This window comes from Lagopus muta, chromosome 20 (assembly GCF_023343835.1).
Source record: "Lagopus muta isolate bLagMut1 chromosome 20, bLagMut1 primary, whole genome shotgun sequence".
In the NCBI taxonomy this organism is placed as follows: Eukaryota; Metazoa; Chordata; class Aves; order Galliformes; family Phasianidae; genus Lagopus; species Lagopus muta.
In genome coordinates, this window is record NC_064452.1 from 7463984 (window position 1) to 7481133 (window position 17150).

The following is a 17150-nucleotide window of genomic DNA, read 5'->3' on the forward strand; positions in this document are numbered from 1 at the left end:
AAATGTTTCATCATATGGGGAAACATCCAAGTGTTATCTCTGGGCTTTACCACTGAGAATAGATCAGGTTCGTCTGAAATAAACTATTGCGTGGAACTTGCACTTGGAAGTCTTGACCTAATGCTAAAATCTGGAGTGTATTTTATATTATCAGAGAACACCAATAACTTGGTGGAAGGTAGGGTCACTAATTTCAGTATTTAAAATCTGTAGGAGTCTCGCTCTTTGTCATTTCAATGCATTTATTTGGTAGCTATTTCTCAATTTGTTTTAACCTTAGCTATCTGTTTCTAGCTCTGGAATAGCGATTATTCAGTTCAGATTTTTGTCACTGACTTTTTGGTACAGCTTTTTGAGGTGGAAGGAGCTCCATCTCTTTGCTTTTGAAAGATATCTGTAGATACTGAACTGTTCATCAACCACTGTTGGTTGTTGAAAGATTCAGTGTGAGCAGACAGTGTGTGCTTGCAGTCCAGAAGGCCAACCGTGTCCTGGGTTACATCAACAGTGTGACCAACAGGTAGAGGGAGGTGATTCTGCCCCTCTGCTGTTGCATGACTCCACCTGGAGTACTGCATCCAGTTCTGGAGCCCCCAGCATGAGAGGGTCATGAAGCTGTTGGAGCTGGTCCAGTGGCGGGCCACACAGATGATGAGAGTGCTGGTGCACATACCCTATGGGGACAGGCTGATAGAGCTGAGGTTCTTCTGCCTGAAAAAGGCATTGGGGGACCTTTATAGCAGCCTTCCAGGACTTGAAGAGGGCTGCAGGAAAGCTGGAGACTTTTTTTGTGAGAAGAATGCTTTTGTAAGAATTCTTTTGTAAGAAGAATACAAAGAAATGGCTTTCAACTGGAAAAGGGTCTATTTAGACTAAATATTAGGAAGAAATTCTTCACTGTGAGGGTGGTGATACACTGGAGCAGGTTGCCCAGAGAGGTTGTGGATGCCCCCTCCCTGGAAGCGCTCAAGGTCAGGCTGGATGGGGCTGTGAGCAACCTGGTGTAGTGGGAGGTGTCCCTGCCTATAGCAGGAGGTTGGAATGAGATGATCTTAAGGGTTTAATGGCAGTGCAATCGGATGAGTACGCAGTCCCAGGAAGCTTCATCGCATGTTTTCTGAAGTCAGTCTTAAAAACGAGATTAGCGTTTAACTCACTGCTCCTATTTTAGATTAATCCTTATGTGGCGACTGAGGTTGGGAAGAAGCAGAATTAAAAAAAAAATGCCAAACTCTCTGTCCTTAGAGCTGAGAATAGTGTGAAACAGCATGTGCTGTCCTGGATATGTGTAAGGAACGGGTCAGGTAGTGAATGTGAAGGTAACATGCGTGCATTCGTGTATCACAGCATTCGTGCTTGTCAATGTAATGCAATGCTATTTTTCTTCTCCTCCCTTTGTAATTTATGTTTTGAAAACATTTAAGAAATGATAAGCTCTTGGTAAGCAGTAATTATTAACTGCCATTCCCAAGTTTCTTAGCTTTCACGTGGTTCCATTCCTTCCGGGCAAACGCTGAGGGATGCATGTTTTAAAGGTGACTCGATAGCTGCTGTTCTCCTTGCAAAGCTCAGCGTTAAAGTATTTGTGCTTGTATTCTCAGTGGGTGGGGAGCAAGTTACTAAACATGCAAGATCTCAAGTGTCTTTTACTTCTGGTATTGTGGAAATGCTTTGTCTGCCAAACTTTAAGAACTGCTAAAGCAAAACCCTGGTTAGGCCAGTGACCTGTGATTCCCTGCTTTCTGGAGGTTGTCCAGAACCTGTGCAAGCAGTATTTCAGCTCTTCTCTCCCCAGAACGGTTCTGTACCTTCCAGTGCTCCCACTCTGGCACCTTTCTAAGTCTCTGACAGTCACTCATGTTGTGCAGCATTAATGACTTTGGAGGCTCAGATGTGATGGTATAATGGGTCTTTTCACACCTGTCAGGTATGAGCTGCGTTAAGCAGTGTACATGAGGTATTTTTAGCTTGTGAATAAAGTGATAGAGGGAGAATGTACCCCAGGGGTCTTATTTAATTGGTGTGAAAATGACTTTAATAGAGAAATACACTTATAGAGAGGACAGCACGGAGGCTGAGAGATGCTCACTTCTGCTGTATGAGCGTGACTGATGCCCAGATGAAGTGCGTGCACATATAAGCAGGGAGCATGGTGAGCAGGCAGGAGGATTCAGAGGGCTGCAGCCTCATAGGCCGCAGTGATGTAGTGGGATACTTAAACAGCAGTGCTGCAGTGGGGCTTGTGAGCCCTGTGGGAAGTACAGGCTGGGAAGGAAGAAAAGGAGCTGCCCTGTCGGAAAGCAGCAAGGGTGCAAGGGTGCTGTAGTGAGTGATGTGCCAGCAGAGAGCTGTGGGGCCAGGACTGCAGGAGGGCAATGTGGGCAGTATTGTGGTGGTTGTCTAATCTGTGGAAGAAGTTCATGTTTGTAGGCTCTGGTTCTTGCAGGGAGCTTTAACCACCTCAGCGTCTGCTGGAAGGCAACTCAGGTGGGCACAGGTAATGCAGAGAGTTTCTGAAATGCATTGATGACAACTCATAATCAAGAAAACAACAGGGGCAGATGTTCTGCTGCACCTCATAAGGTTGGGCAGGTGGTTTTGAGGGCATTCTTGGAGACAGCAGCTTTAAGATGGGAGAACTCCTCATCTTCAGGAAAAGCAGTAAGGCAAGTAGTAGGATCCCAACCTTGAGCTTTGGGAGAGCAGACTGAGACCGAGTCCTTGGAGGCAACCAGAACATGACTGGTAGTGGTCCTGGGCAGTCTGCCCTCATGGGTCCTAATTGAGCAAGGGTATTCATTCCAGTATTTATTTGCACGTGATTCTTACTTTATGTTTTTTAAAGGCAAACAACTAATTTTCTTGAGTGGTGTACTGCCTACATGTTTTAGTAGATTACAAAATGCAACTTATTACTGAGTTGGGCTGTTATATTATGGTAAGCTGCACATGATTAACACGGCTTTCATGTTGAAGTATGGTGGTACCTGAGTTCTCTCTGACAAAGATGGCTTCAGGGGATAGAACTGGATTCTGCAGTAGTTCTTGTCTGCTCACTGAGTTGGAGCATTGTGCTGGGATGACTGGCCTATGTAATTGTGTGCAGTAACAACTACATTACTTTAGTAATGCATTTGGTCTTGTCAAGTCTACGTGCTGTGAAAAAATGCTAAGCTCTGCTGAGATACTGGCTATAGGATTTCATGTGTGGGAAGAAAGTTATGTAAAGGAAACTGTAATGCACTCTGTGTCAGAAATAAGATTAGCAGCTCTAGATCTGACCCAACAAGTTAACAAAGACTCCTTCCCTATGAAATATCTATTTCATTAGTCCAGGGGGGAACTGAAGGTGCAGGGAGATGTGGGCACGTGCTCCTGCAGGGCTGGCTGCAGTTGGGGTAAGCTGTCAGTGGTGGACCTAGAGCATGCTGAGATCTGTGAAAAAGCCTTGCTGCTGTGTCATGCTGACATTCTGAGGATCTCAGTGCTGGCTGACAGGCAGACTGTTCAGGAGTCCTCTCCCACAGATGAGTGCATCAAGACAGATAAAATTCAAGGTGGGATGCTTTGGGAGCGTAGTTACTGTTAAAGCAGTACATGGAAACAGCTGTCAGGTGTTCCTCCTTTCCCTGTCTGAAGGCTAATGGGGATAGGAGATCACTCCTCTTCAATGGGCTGAGTGGAACTAAGTGAAGTCATATGCTCTATGCCATGCAAGTTTTTTTTCCCCCTAGTGATATCCATTTAGTTCCTAACAAAAAAGTATTCAAAAGATTAGTGGCATAACACTTGGAAGCTGGAACCACTCAGGACTAATGATATAATTACTCTATAAATCCGTTTGTAAAGCAATTATGTACTATTGTTCTCTTTTGTTCTGTATCTTTATAAAGGCAAGCCATCTTGGCAAGCTGTTAGGAATGCATTGAGCTGTTATGTAAGAATATGAATAATTTGTATGCATATTTCTAAAGGAGTAGTGATGCTTTTACAATATAACTGAAATATTTGCTGGTTAAAAAAAAAACGTGAGCTTGCTGGTACAATTTCTGATCATAGAGTCAGAGGTTTGTTATGGTTGGAACAGACCACCATGGTCACCAAGTCCAGCCATCAACCCACTGCTATCATACCACTGAAAATGTCTCTCAGTGCCACATCTCCATGGATATTAACCTGGATCCAGGAATGATGGCTTCAACAACTCCGTGGTCAGCTGTGCTGCTGCATACTGGCTTTTTTGGAAAGCAAATGTTCCTAATGTTCAACCTGACCATCCCCTTCCTGTTCCTGTCATATGGGAGCACAGGCCAACCCCCACTTCCTCAAACTCCTTTCAGGAAGTTATAGAGAGCAATTAGCTCTCTTCTGAGTCTCCTCTTATCCAGCATGAATAATCCCAGTTCCCTCAAGGGGAAATGTCTTTTGGAAGTTCACAGACAAAAAAGAGCTTCCTACAGAAATATAGCCAATGAACTCATTAATAAAAAAGTACCCAGGGATAATATAGGTATCTTTTTATCTCTTGGTCTGGGTAGCATAAATATCTTGGCTCATATTTCCTTAATTAACGTGTATCTCACTGCCCCATTTTGCCAGCAAACGCTCTCTGGTCTGTGGTGTCACTGTGTCACTACAGTGGTGTTTGTAGAGGATCTGCTCCTCACAGCATGGGTGCCACTGCGCTTCCTCCTGCTGGTGGCAGGACAGGCCTTGTTGTGGACAGGGATTTCTGTCAAGGCAAAAATAATTTAAGAACACCAATGGAGACACCATCAGAAACATCAGGTGTTTCTGTTCCAAACACTGACTCTGCAGTCTTGCCTTCTGCTGGCTGTCGAGTCTGTGGTAAAAGAGCAGCTCGCGATGCTGCCTTAGGAACTCTCCAAGAAGAAAAGACTTCCCCAGTTTCTGGTGGGGAATCAAAAGACCGTGTCACGATCTTTCTGAGAAGTGCTCTGCCAGAGCCAAGGACTTGTCATCCTGCTCCTTTCTGAGAAACCTCTGGAAAGTTGTTGAAAGCAATCGCTTCCAGTCCATCTGGTGGGGCAATGATGGAGGCTTCATAGTGACTGAGGAACCTTTCTTCACAGCGGAAGTACTGGCCAGGAGATGGCCTCTCCTAATTTTTGGTGTCGTCACCATGAAAGGTTTTGTTCGTCTCCACCACCGCCACGGCTTCTACATTACAGAGGGGGATTTCCCAAATTCTGCCTCAAGTGATAAATTCCTGGCAGAGGAAGCAGCAGTTTCTACTCCTAGCGAGGTACGTAGTCCCTCTACCTGTGAAATAGCCCTCAGGACAGTGGGATTGGTGGCCAGTCAGTCCAAAGGGAGGTGACTGACAGCTGGTGATATTTGGGTACTTATGCTTCAGAGAATCCTACATTTCTCTGCAGCTCACAAATGTAAAAAATGCACGTGAGGGGTGGTTGTTATGAGGGCTGCTCTGAAGGCAGTGCCTCCCTGTTTGAATTGCCCCTGAGAGTCCTCTCTGGAGATTCTTAGTTATTGTACTTTGTTTTTTTTTCTTCTGAAATGATGGTAACTGAATCTTCCTCTTTGCAGTTACTCTGCTACTATAACCCCTACTTCAAGGATTATCTCCGGTGGCAAAGAAGATTCAAGCGAGTAGTGCCACGTAGACAGAGTAGAGCAATTTAAAAAATAAATGTTTGAAATGTTTTTCTGTTGTCCTGTCCCATTTCTTCAGTCTGATGGCTACTCTTCCCCCTGAGAGTAAGGGGGATGCCTTCAGGGAGCTTTCATTTCCCCTGTCACTGTCCTGTAGGCTTCAGCAAAGGTGCTAAACGTGAAGCAGGCGCTGTGGTGAAGCAAGCCTGGTCCATGGAATGATGAGAGCATGGGGTGTGCAGCTGGAGCTACCCAAAGTGCCTCATCCCTCTGCCTGCCTGTCCTCTGTGGGTGGGTGCTATGGTGGCACAGGGACGGGAGGCCTTTGCAGGGCCTGTGAGCAGCATGTGTCTGCAACTGGTGCTGCCTTTACACTTACCAATCTGAGCCAAAACGCAAGGCAAGGGTAGCTATTACGAGGGCTGCTCTGCAAGTAATGCCTTCCGTTCTTCTGATGTTGGCCCATGATGTCAGAAATGGGTGTTGGTGGGATGGCAGTAGATAAAGTAACATCTCAATGTGATGTAGCCTGTGTTTTTGCATGGGCAGCCTTCTACAGGAAGGCTCATTCAACAAAGGAGAATGTGAGTGACTTGTTCATATAGTTTATAGCACTAAGAACTCATAAATAAAGTGCCCTTTCTGCACTGCTTTCTGTTTTGTTGCTCAGCTTTCATGAACAGCAGAGGCGCAGCTGTTAGCTGGTTGCAGCACACGTTTGACCATCAGCAGTGAAAGCACTTCCAGTCTTGGAATGGCACTGTGGAGTTTAGCTGGCAGTGAAGTGACATACTTCATAATGCACAGTCTTCCTTGTGTGCAAAAAATAAAATCTAATGTTCATCAATCCAAGATGATTAAAACGTTTTGTGTGTGTATGTGCATTATGCTATTTTCTGCTAGTTTTTCTTAGGAGCGTGGTGATTTGGGCAGTGAAGTTGGAGCTCATAAAGTAATCCTGTTGGACAGTGTAATTGCCTCGGTTTCCTGTTGTATTTTTATAGCTTCTTGGCTTTATAGCTTGATATTTGGTACTCTTCCTTTGAACAACTCTAGTAGTTGGCAGATACTCTGCATTCCATGTAATTTCCATGCTGGCCCAGGTGATGTTACCAGCACAGGCTTCTAAAGGGTTGCACTGGGACTCTTCATGGGCTGCCCAGCACTGTGTTGGTAAATGAGGTACCCATGGCACCACTCAGCAGCACAGCTGCTAAGAAGCACTGTCCTAGAAGATGATTCACTGCATATAGCGATCTCTGGTCAGGAGTTTTTGTACTCAAATCTCCTAACGAGCGCTTCCCCCCTCCTTTGCACGGAACGCCTCGTGCAGCCCCGCTCTGCCGATATCTCAGCATTGGCCGCCAGCTCTCGCGAGATGTGCTGACGTGACTTGGCATTGCCGGGGCAACGGCGGTAGCTTTGCTTCACAGCCGGGGCAGCAGCGCCCGCAGCCGCGTGTGCGTGACGTGGGGCTGCTGCTCTTGTTGGGCATTCTGCTGTTTGCTGGTAGTTTAGCTTAGGAGTTGTGGTGATTTGGAAAGGAAGTGGAAAAGAGCCCCCAAAGCAATCCCTTTTAATGCTTAAATTGCCTTTCCTGTTGTACCCGTGTTACTCGTATTTCATGCATTGCATTCCTGTAGTCAGAAAATACCTGTTAGATCATCCACCTCAGATCGCAGGAAATACTGATTTCTCATATATTCTATTTTTTTTTTCTCCTTACAGCAGGGTTACATGCTAGTTCCAGGTTGAATTTTTACTTCTGCTTCACAGAACTCCAGCACAGAATGCATTAATTACACCTGTATGCTGTACCAAATTTAATTTGCTCAATTTTTTCTCTCAGGTTTTTTTCCTGACTCTGCTTTACCTGCAGCCTCAAAAAAACCAACTTGAATGCTAGAACCCATCTAGCAGCTGTATGCATACAGTGAGATTTTTTTTTTGGTTGAAATCTGAATGCCAAATGAATTTGACCTGAACATTAAGAAGCTCCCTCCTGTTAATACTGCTGAACTAAGAATAAGCCATCATGAAAGCACTTCATGTGTGTACATGAAACTGCGTTCCTTGAAACATCGTAGAGTTCTTTGAAGTATAGGCGTCTGTAGCATTAATAATACAAAAATTTGGCGTGATAGCAGGAAGGAGCTGTCATGGGGCATTCTCAGTTCACCTTATGGAGCCTTTAAAGTGCTAATTTGGGTATCTAAAACTAGCCTGGACTAGAGATACCACACAAATCTCAGTGCACTCACTTTAGACAAACTCCTCCATCCTCAGCGTTTCCTTGTTTAAAATATAATACAGAGAATAGGGAGAAGACAGATGGTGTGTGTGGAAATGGCGAGTGGAGGGGCTGTGCTGGTCTCTTGGCGATGATGGTGGGACTTGAGGCAATGGAATGGAGCTGTGTCACTGAGGGGAAGGTAGGAAAAGGTTCTGCACCAGAGTGGTGGGCATGTCATCGAGCTGCCAGAGCTCAAGGAGCATTTGGGCAATGCTCTCAACATATGGTTTGCATTTGGGGTGGTGCTGTGCAGAGCCAGCGGTTGGACTCAATCCTTGCAAGTCTCTTTCAATTTGGGATATTATGTGATCTTATGAAAATGACCTATGAGATAGATTCCTTCTTTGGAAGGTCGTGCAGTCCTGTGGTATTTGTGCGTCTCTGCCCTTTTAGACTTAATTAACACCTCTTAATCAGATTTGAAGAAAAGTGTTTCTACAATAAAACCATAGAGCTTAGTTATTTATTTCAAGCACATTAAAAAAACTTTTCTATGAAAGCTTCTAGTAATGTTGGCCCATGATGTTTCTTAAAAATGCTTATCCATGGAAGATTTGTCTTGGCAAGAATCAACACTGACATTTGTTACAGCAAATGCTGCTTTCTTTCTGCTCAGTCTGCAGCCTTGGAGGGAATATCAGACACATGGTATTTGCAAAAGATGTGCATGATATCAACAAAGTTTTGCACACATTTTCATATATGCAGGGATTGAGGGTGACAACAGTGAACTTGCGTTGTTTTGAGTGGCCTCTTGGAGCTGGTAACATCTTACAACACGACCAGGAGAAATTAATAAGCACGTTATTTGCCTTGCATGTCTGTAAATGCCACTTCCTTAAATAAATAAATAAACTGTAACTAGATTAAGCTGGTCTTGAGGAAATATAATCTTGACAAAGTATGTTTCTTGCTGCCACAGAATGCCATTAGCTCACTGAGCTTTATGTGTCAATTGCTAGGCATTTAAGTACTGCATCAGCCAAAGTAACTGCGGATTGCTGGTGCCAAATGTCAGTAATGTGGAAAAGCTTTTTTCTGTCCTAACCTTATTTTCTGTAATGTAAAGCTGAAAACTGGAATTATTCTGCAGTTAATTAGAAAATTACCTGTTGCCTCCTAATCCCCGGTTGTGTTTTCTAGAGAAAAGTCTTCTGTATGTAGATTCGAAAATGAAACATCACACAATTATTAATTCCTTCACTGGAGTAACTGGTGGTGAAGCTTTGCTTAAACATTTTTATTGGCAAATATTGATAATTTGAAATCGGCTTTTTTTTTTCCCTAGAAAATTATGTGTATGAATGGGTGTGATCTTATGAAAATGACCTATAAGATAGATTCCTTCTTTGAAAGGTCGTGCAGTCCTGTGGTATTTGTGCGTCTCTGCCCTTTTAGACTTAATTAACACCTCTTAATCAGATTTGAAGAAAAGTAGGACTGAGGAGATGGAAGGGAGAGTGAGTGGGCAGGTGAGCTCAGGCTGCTTCCCTCTGTAGTGAGGAGAGTGCTGCAAGAGATGAAGGCTCAGGCTCAGCACCCTGCCCATGTGATGGCTGGCTGTGTTGGAGGCTGGGCTTCCAGTCTGTCAGGGGGAATGCCCCCACCACTTGGCTCTTGATGCTCATTGGGACAGAGAGCATGTTGGTTGCTCTGTGAGTAAAGTCTCCTATTTATTTCCATGCAACAGATGCAAAGAGCACCAAGACAGTATTTGATAGAACAAATTCTCAACTATAAAACACTGTCAATACAATCACCACCGTTAACTCTGCATTTTTCACTGCTGATGAAAAGAGCTTGCATGCTGTGCTTGTAAACATCTGTACCAGTGTAGGTGACCCAGTGTCACCACTACTGAAATGCACCACCCACCCCTCACTGTGTTGACATCCACTATTTAGTCTCAATAAACATTCAGCAGTCATCTATGAATGCCAATGGCTGCTATCTTTTCTTCACGGAGGAATTCTATACCACACCTTTGCTTCAAAGTCACTTCCATGTCAGACAACATCCTGTCTGATTGCCCCTGTGCCAAACCACCATCATCCAACTCTGATGTCATGGGCCAACATAATCAAATGGGAGGCATTACTTTCAGATCAGCCTTCATACTTAGGCTGTACAGTTCTGTGTGATACATGATCTTTGCCTTCTTGTCTTTTTGCTAGTGGTCTAACTTGTTCATTAAATGTGGGCTGTAAAACTAAGCGTGACAGATTTTCAGAGCTTGAAAATACACTTTGAAAGCAGTCAGGGTTTTTCTTTTTGCCTTTACTGTGAGTTGGTTCACAATGAAATGAAAGGGAGCAATGGTAATACTGGGAGAAAGGATGGAAGATGTCAGCCAGAAGGTCCACATAGCAATGCTGAAAACACAGATCAAAACACAGAAGGGGTGTTGAGCAAGGAGAAGGCAGAGGTGGAAACAGATAGAAAAAAGAAAGGGGAAAATAAGAGTGAGCGGTAAAATAATGCTGTAATACAAAAAGATGAAAAATGGAGGAGAATCAAGGTGCAAGTGGAGATGAATGCTGGATTTCAGGAAGACTGGGAGCATAAGGGTCACTTTGCACCTCTTGTTTGCACAGAGCTAGCTGAACAGGGAGGTGAGCAAAGTGGAAAGGGGCCATCTGTTGGCTGGGAGAACTCTGGATCTTTGTAGTTGGAAGGACCGTGTGGATCATGGGCAGTATAGAAACAAAGGACCTCACACTGATTTATGCAAGTGAGAAGTCAGCCTAAGTGCTATGGATGCAGAGGGGGAGCTGAAGGAATTCGCCACATCTGCATGAAACTGTTCCCTTGGATGGAAGGGATACCAAGATGGGTCTACAAGAAAGACTCTGGCTTTCAGCGCAGGATGATTTAAACTCTTTCTCTTTGGAAAATAACGCTTTCCAAAATTGAATTTCTGAGAAAATTACAAATCTGATCTGGGCAAATTACTTTGGAAGGATGATTTCCAGTACGCCTTGTAGCAATGGATCCCAGGAATGCAGCCTTATTGAAAAGAAGGAAAGGTGACTTGGTTGCACTGTAGAAGGTAAGTATTTTCTTGGGAAGGAAATGCAGGGTGCTGAAAGACTTCTTAATCTTGAGAAGGAATGATAACCAAGTGCTGGAAAGTGAAACTGGGTGAATTCAAATGAGAAGTAAGGCAGGTACTAACAACAGTGAATGAGGAGGATCCTTAGTTCATTATCCTCCTTTTAAAAGTGGAAAACATGAAGGCAGTCTTACCTACTCTCCTTTAACATTTCAAACAAATGGATTCAGTCTGTGCCACTGAACTGTGCTGGGAGCTCACGTTGTATTTTCTTGACTGCAACCCACACTTTTTCCATTGCTGTTCTCTGAGTATTGCTCCCTAGTCTTGAAAACAGGACCAGGGAAGAAAAATCGACTAAACTGTTTTTTGTGAAAACACAGCTGAGGGAAAAGGGCAGGTTGTTGCAGGCTGCTGCTGTAAAATGTTGTTGCAGGGATGCAGTATGCCTTGGTGCTTGTGCCTGCTGGGGACTGGCTGAGAACTAAATGTGAACTGAAATTGCAGCTGAGGACATTTTGCTCTAGATGTGAGGGGAAGCCTTTCTTGTTATGAAGGAAAATTAGAGACTGAGTTTACTTGCCGGGGCTGTGGGATGTTGATCAGTAGAGATTAGTTAGAAATAGACAAATATCTGCCTGCGTGGCTCAGATCTCAGCAGAAATACAGCCTTGGATGTTGCACAGACCATTCCATTCAGAATTTTTAAGATTTTTTTTTCCCCAGATGAGCAATTTTGTGAGTTTTTATTTTAGATCTATTTTGTTCAAATGGGCCCATTTCCCAAGTGGCTCTGATTTCTTTGACAGCGCTCTTATCTTTTCTCAGTTTGCAAGAATTTTCAGTACCAATTCCCTTTGTTAGTTTTGCTTTAGTTACTTTTCCTTATTGGTGGAAGCATTTCTTCATGTCTTTGGAAGGAGTTCCATCCCAATCCCTTTGGGAATCCACTAGTAATTGAGTTGCAGGTGGCAAGTCCCTATTAGTGTCTGTGTTTTCAAGGTAAGTAGATATTTTTAACCCATTTAATGTGTACTGCAGTCAAGCTGTATTCTTATGTGCTTATTTCAAGATCTTATCTAAATCTAGAAATCTGTACTATTAATCTAAATTGCAATCTATTGGTGGGTAAAATCAGGGTAGTTAAGAAGTAGTGTCCCCTGTATTGTTTTTGGGGGCAGTTGTTGTACTCCTGGCTTTCTGTGGCTTCAATGCTACATGAGTTATTCTGTTCACTTGCACCTATTAATCACATTAGAATCATATCACCATGCTTTCAGTTGCCGAAATTGTACAAACTTAGTCTTAAGAATAGGGTGAGTCTCACCTGCAATTAGTTTTTAGTTAAGGGGAATACAACAAAAAAGACCCAACTCTGAATTGGAGAGTTTAGAGTTTTTTTGACCAATTTTCAGCCACTTTGGGGAGAAAATAGATGCACAAATATACATGAGCTGCTTTTTTGTTGTTTCTTGTTGTTTCTTTTCTTCTATTTACTGCTCTCTTGCTATGTTTTTATTGAAACAAATACTCTGTGCTTCCTCTGTGAAAAGGAATGCATGGCGGTGGCTGAGGAAGATGGGAAATGCAGAGTTTTCAGCTGTGCATTGCTGGTTCATTGCAATGCAAGGCTGTCAATAGCATAGGAAATAAATACATAAAGATCAGAAACCACTACAGACTTAGTGGGCCAACTTTCAGAAGAAATGCATTGGCTTTGAGAGCACATCAAGAGCTGTCAGCACAGCCCAGAGCCATAAATATTTAATTCTTCTTGACCCTTTTGATGTTGACAATCAATGTTGTTCTCTTCTGCTGCAGATCTGGGACAATTATGCTGACAGTGATACCAGTCAGTTTGTCAAATGGAATGACACTTTCTCCCCATATTCTGTTAGTCGTGGTCATGGGGTTCTGTCAGAAACCTTTGCATACAGTGCATAGCGTGTGAAATTTATGGCTGCAATCCTACTCTGAAGTAGAACAGAACAGAGTAATTACGTAATATATCTTCTTAACGATCATTTTATGCAACAAGATATACGAAATAAAACTGTCTGCATGCAAAAAAACCCCACATTAACTAATGATAAAATTCTAAATGCTTATAAAAGTCAAATGTTAATGTTGTGGTTTTGTTCTGCCATCGGTTTTTTTTTTAGTTTATCATTGCATTAAAAGTACGGGAAAATGTTTGCACAGAGTTAAAGATAGGATTTATCTGAAGCAACTGTTCTTTTTTTAGCTGACTTTGCCTGTTAGAGAGATTGCTGGAAAAAAAACAGGGTATGGCTGTCCAGCAATTACTCTCAGACATTGATTCCACGAGTCTGAAAAGGACATTAGTGTTTAAACCTGAGCGTTTTAGTGAAAAACAGGTAAGTGGTTTGAAATGAGGCAGTTAAAATGGCTGTTGATTTCAGCTACCAAAGAGGGGGAGGACTGTGCCTGAGGTGAATGGATGATTATTGGTCATCAGAGCGATGATAATTTTTAACGTAGCATGTTTTGCACCGGCAGGAACTCAGAAGCAAAACGTTTCCTATGCAGTCTCTTCAGGTTGTAGATCTCTTGTGGAGTTTGGTTTGACTCAGCAACGTTTAGCCCACGGTTTGTAGGTTGGGAGTACAGAATGATGCTATTGTTTGAAAAGTGGCAGAGCTCTATGAAAGCCCTTTTAGGTGTATGAAGTCTGAAGAAATGGCGTTACCATCCAGTTCTGTTATGTCAGACGTTTCAGATCTCCCCCACTAAAAGGGGAGCTAGTGCAAATACAGGAGTCCCAATGCCATGCAGGAACCTTAAGCAGGGCGCCACCTCCTACACCTGTGGAAATCATTCCCTGTCTGGTTTCTCCCAGCTTGGAGCAGACCAGGACTATGTCTGATGCTGCTTATTAGATTGGAGTCCTGTCAGACATGAATTCCAAACAGCATCACAGCTCTGGGTGGTAATAAGAAGTACTGATTTCCTCTATGGGTAGCAGTGCAAACTGTACAAATGAATGCCAAATCCTGGCCTGTGGGGTTTCTTCTTTGTAAGCAATAGCACGTAGCTGCTTGCAAAACTTTTGGGGCAGGTGTTTTATGACTGGGATACGTGGCTTTTTCACAGCTACAGAGAGAGAAATTAATTATTATGTCACAAATCTGTCTTTTAAAAATGGTTTTGTTTGTACCATTTGATGTATACAGACTATGTGAGAAAGTTGCGATCAATATTAGAGTATTTTTATTGCCTTATTCTAAAGGATGGTGAAAAGGTATTGCTGGATCTTTGTGATGCCTTTGCTTTTATTTAGATGCATTTTACATCTTGCAAATTTTACGTAACACTGCACGAATGTTTTGCAGTACTTCTTGCCAATTTCTCCTTCCCTATGCACAAAACTGCTTAGAACTGGGGTGAAATTTTATTTTTGGTCAAACAAAATGTTTTATTTCAAGATCTATTAAACCTTACTCAAGTAATGTACTCAAGAATTTTACTTATGTGTGGATTCTTAGGCAGGTTTTGTGTGTTTTGGCAGAATGGATTTGATGTCACTGGCTGATACTTGCATGTTACATTGCATGCATGTTACATATGTGTTACTTGCATTAAATCTAATAGGGTTGTCTGGATAAAATGTTGTGTGCTCTTGAGAAGAAGAGCTATAACTCTGTTTTGAAGTTATGCCTACAATGTGATCCTGTCTGCAAATACAAGGCAGTTTGGTTCTGTTTAATAGTAGCTTTCCATGCCTAACACTTCCCATATGCAAGACTCAAAGCTCCTGATGAAAAAGACAAAAATCTTTGACCCCATGAAAGCTGTAGGGTGCCCAGCAAAGTGGTCATTGGCCCCTTCAGAACTCTGAAGTGTCATAGACCTGTTGCATTAGAAATGATAAACTTCCCTCTGGATGTACCTACTTCTGTCCATAAGGTTACAGACACCACAGGCAGCTTACTTAGACTTGTGCAATTGACTGCTGGTGCTTTGCCTGTCTGGGGCGATTGAGCAGGGCTTTCTTAGAATTGAGGTTGAGAAGACCTCCAAGATCATCCAGTCCAGCTGCCCCTACCTCCAGTATTTCTTCACTAAACCATGTCCCTTAGCACCACATCTAAATGTTTCTTGAGCACAAGAACACAACAGTTTGTTGAACAATTTGATCCCGACTTAGGCATCAAAAGGTAGACTAAGTGAATACCTGTTTTCTTCAGAGAGGTTTCTGTGCTCATCCAGGAAACAGAAAATGTCCTGACCCCTCTCCTACCCAACATTTTGGTTCCTAACCTTGATTCTGTTCCCCTTCCAGAACTCCGTGTGGGGAACTTTTTGGTAGAGACCTTTGCTGACAGCAGTGATGTTAGAGAGCAGTGTTCACCTCTGCTATTCAAAGTGAGGTTGCAGTGCAAGAGATGTTTCATATGGATCAGGAACTGAATATGAGCTGAACACCAGCTGCCCACCAGTGGCATTTGGCACTGCCATTAGGGCACATGAAGGCATCTCTGCAGTGCTCTGCCTGAGCTGTGGCCCTTTGCTGTCCATCTGAGCAGCTTTTATATCCATCCTTCTGTGTTGTGGCTGGTGGCAGGCGGGAGCCTGAAGGCAGTGAAGTACTTACAACCAGCAGAAGGGATGTGGGCACAGTGAATGTGAATTGCTATTATTAATAATAATAATATTAATGAAAAAGCTCCCACAGATCAAGGGCTTTCAAATTAATTATTCTTTGTTACAATATACAGCATGAAAAGAGGCTGCCTAAACCAATAATGGGCTTCTAGTCCTTCCCTTATTAAATTAATTTTGTTTCAGATCTTCAGCTTTCTCCCCATCTGTGCAAGTTTTTTTATAAATATTTAAAAGAAGAATTAAAAAGGAAAGATTAAGGAGAGCAGGAGCTGCAGTGAGCCAGCTGAGAAAAGAGTCTGGAAAAGAAATAACTCATGAGATACTGAAGCATTTTTGAATAAATATCCTTTCATTTTTATGACTATTATAATTCTTTTTCAAATACTCTTATGAGCAGATCCCGCATATCTTGTGCATTTAAATCTCCCATTAACCTCAATGGCACAATATTCAAAGGACCCAGTCTTGCCTTCCCTGTGCTCAGTGGGACTTTGGATTTGTGAGGAATGGAAAATCGCACCTTTAGAATAATTGAGCCATCTTTTCATCCTAAAACTGATAGTAGAGATGGAAGCTAACCAGATACTCCTGCATGAATCCTAGTTTCATAAAATAAGATCATTACCTGGGTTCATCTGAAGCGTGAGCTTCACGGCTCTCCATACGGTTGGATATTAATTGTGTTGTCCCCCTGTGCTCGCTCATCTCAGAGCAGAAAGCCCTGCGTGGAGGTCCAGAGGTGACACCTTAGCTCTGTTGAAATGACTGGCAAAGCTCCTGCTGACATCAGAGGACCCAGGAAATCACTGCATTCACCTTGACACGATTGTACTGCGAAACATTTGCCGTTAGACCTTGAGAACAGAAAGCTTTGCTCATTTAGTGAAGACCATTTATTCCAAGTTTGAGAATATGTCTGACTAAAATCAAAAAACCCCAAAGATCAAATTGTGGGAGATTGTGCTCTAGCTTCTTTGTGTGCTTTCTGCTACAGTTCTCTGCATAATAGCATGATTTATACATGGGTTTCCATTGTTGGCATTTTATTTATGCTGCAATTTTGAGCTGATAATTTAAGAGCTTGTAGTATCTTTTGAAAGCATTACTTAAATGGATCATTAAATTCTCGGTGGCGAATCTCTTTTTGTCCCCTTCTAGAGGAATGTCATTTTAGCTGGAAAGTCTATTGCAATTAAAAGGAATTGTTTTGATGGAAGGAGGAGAAAAAACAATGTGATTCTGTCCCTCCCTGTCACGGTTTTTATTGGTATTCCATATCATAGCGTCATGCTGTAAGCTATGCATGACACTCCCTTTATAAATCGTGGTTCCAGCTGCCTGAACAACGGGCATCTGGATTCCTGGCTGACCCTCTTGTCCGTGAATTCACACCTAGAAGGGAGGAGTGTTGCACACCAGGTATGCACCCACAGCTCAGGTTGCTATTTTCCCAGTAGGAGAACACTGCCTGGGGCTGTTCAGGAGCAAGGGGAGCAGGATCTGTCCTGTCCTTGCCCAGTGAGTGGTACTGCAGGCCGTCACAGC

General features: G+C 43.0%; 1 protein-coding gene across 1 annotated transcript; it reads left to right on the plus strand.

Annotated features, from left to right (window-relative positions):
- The first annotated feature begins 4681 nt into the window (after positions 1-4681).
- On the plus strand, positions 4682-12923 carry LOC125703180 (heat shock transcription factor, Y-linked-like). Its single transcript, XM_048967314.1, is given in 4 exon segments — positions 4682-4920; positions 4923-5266; positions 5569-5631; positions 12801-12923. Coding segments are annotated over 4 exon segments (687 nt in total). The 5' UTR covers positions 4682-4763.
- Positions 12924-17150: the final 4227 nt, after the last annotated feature.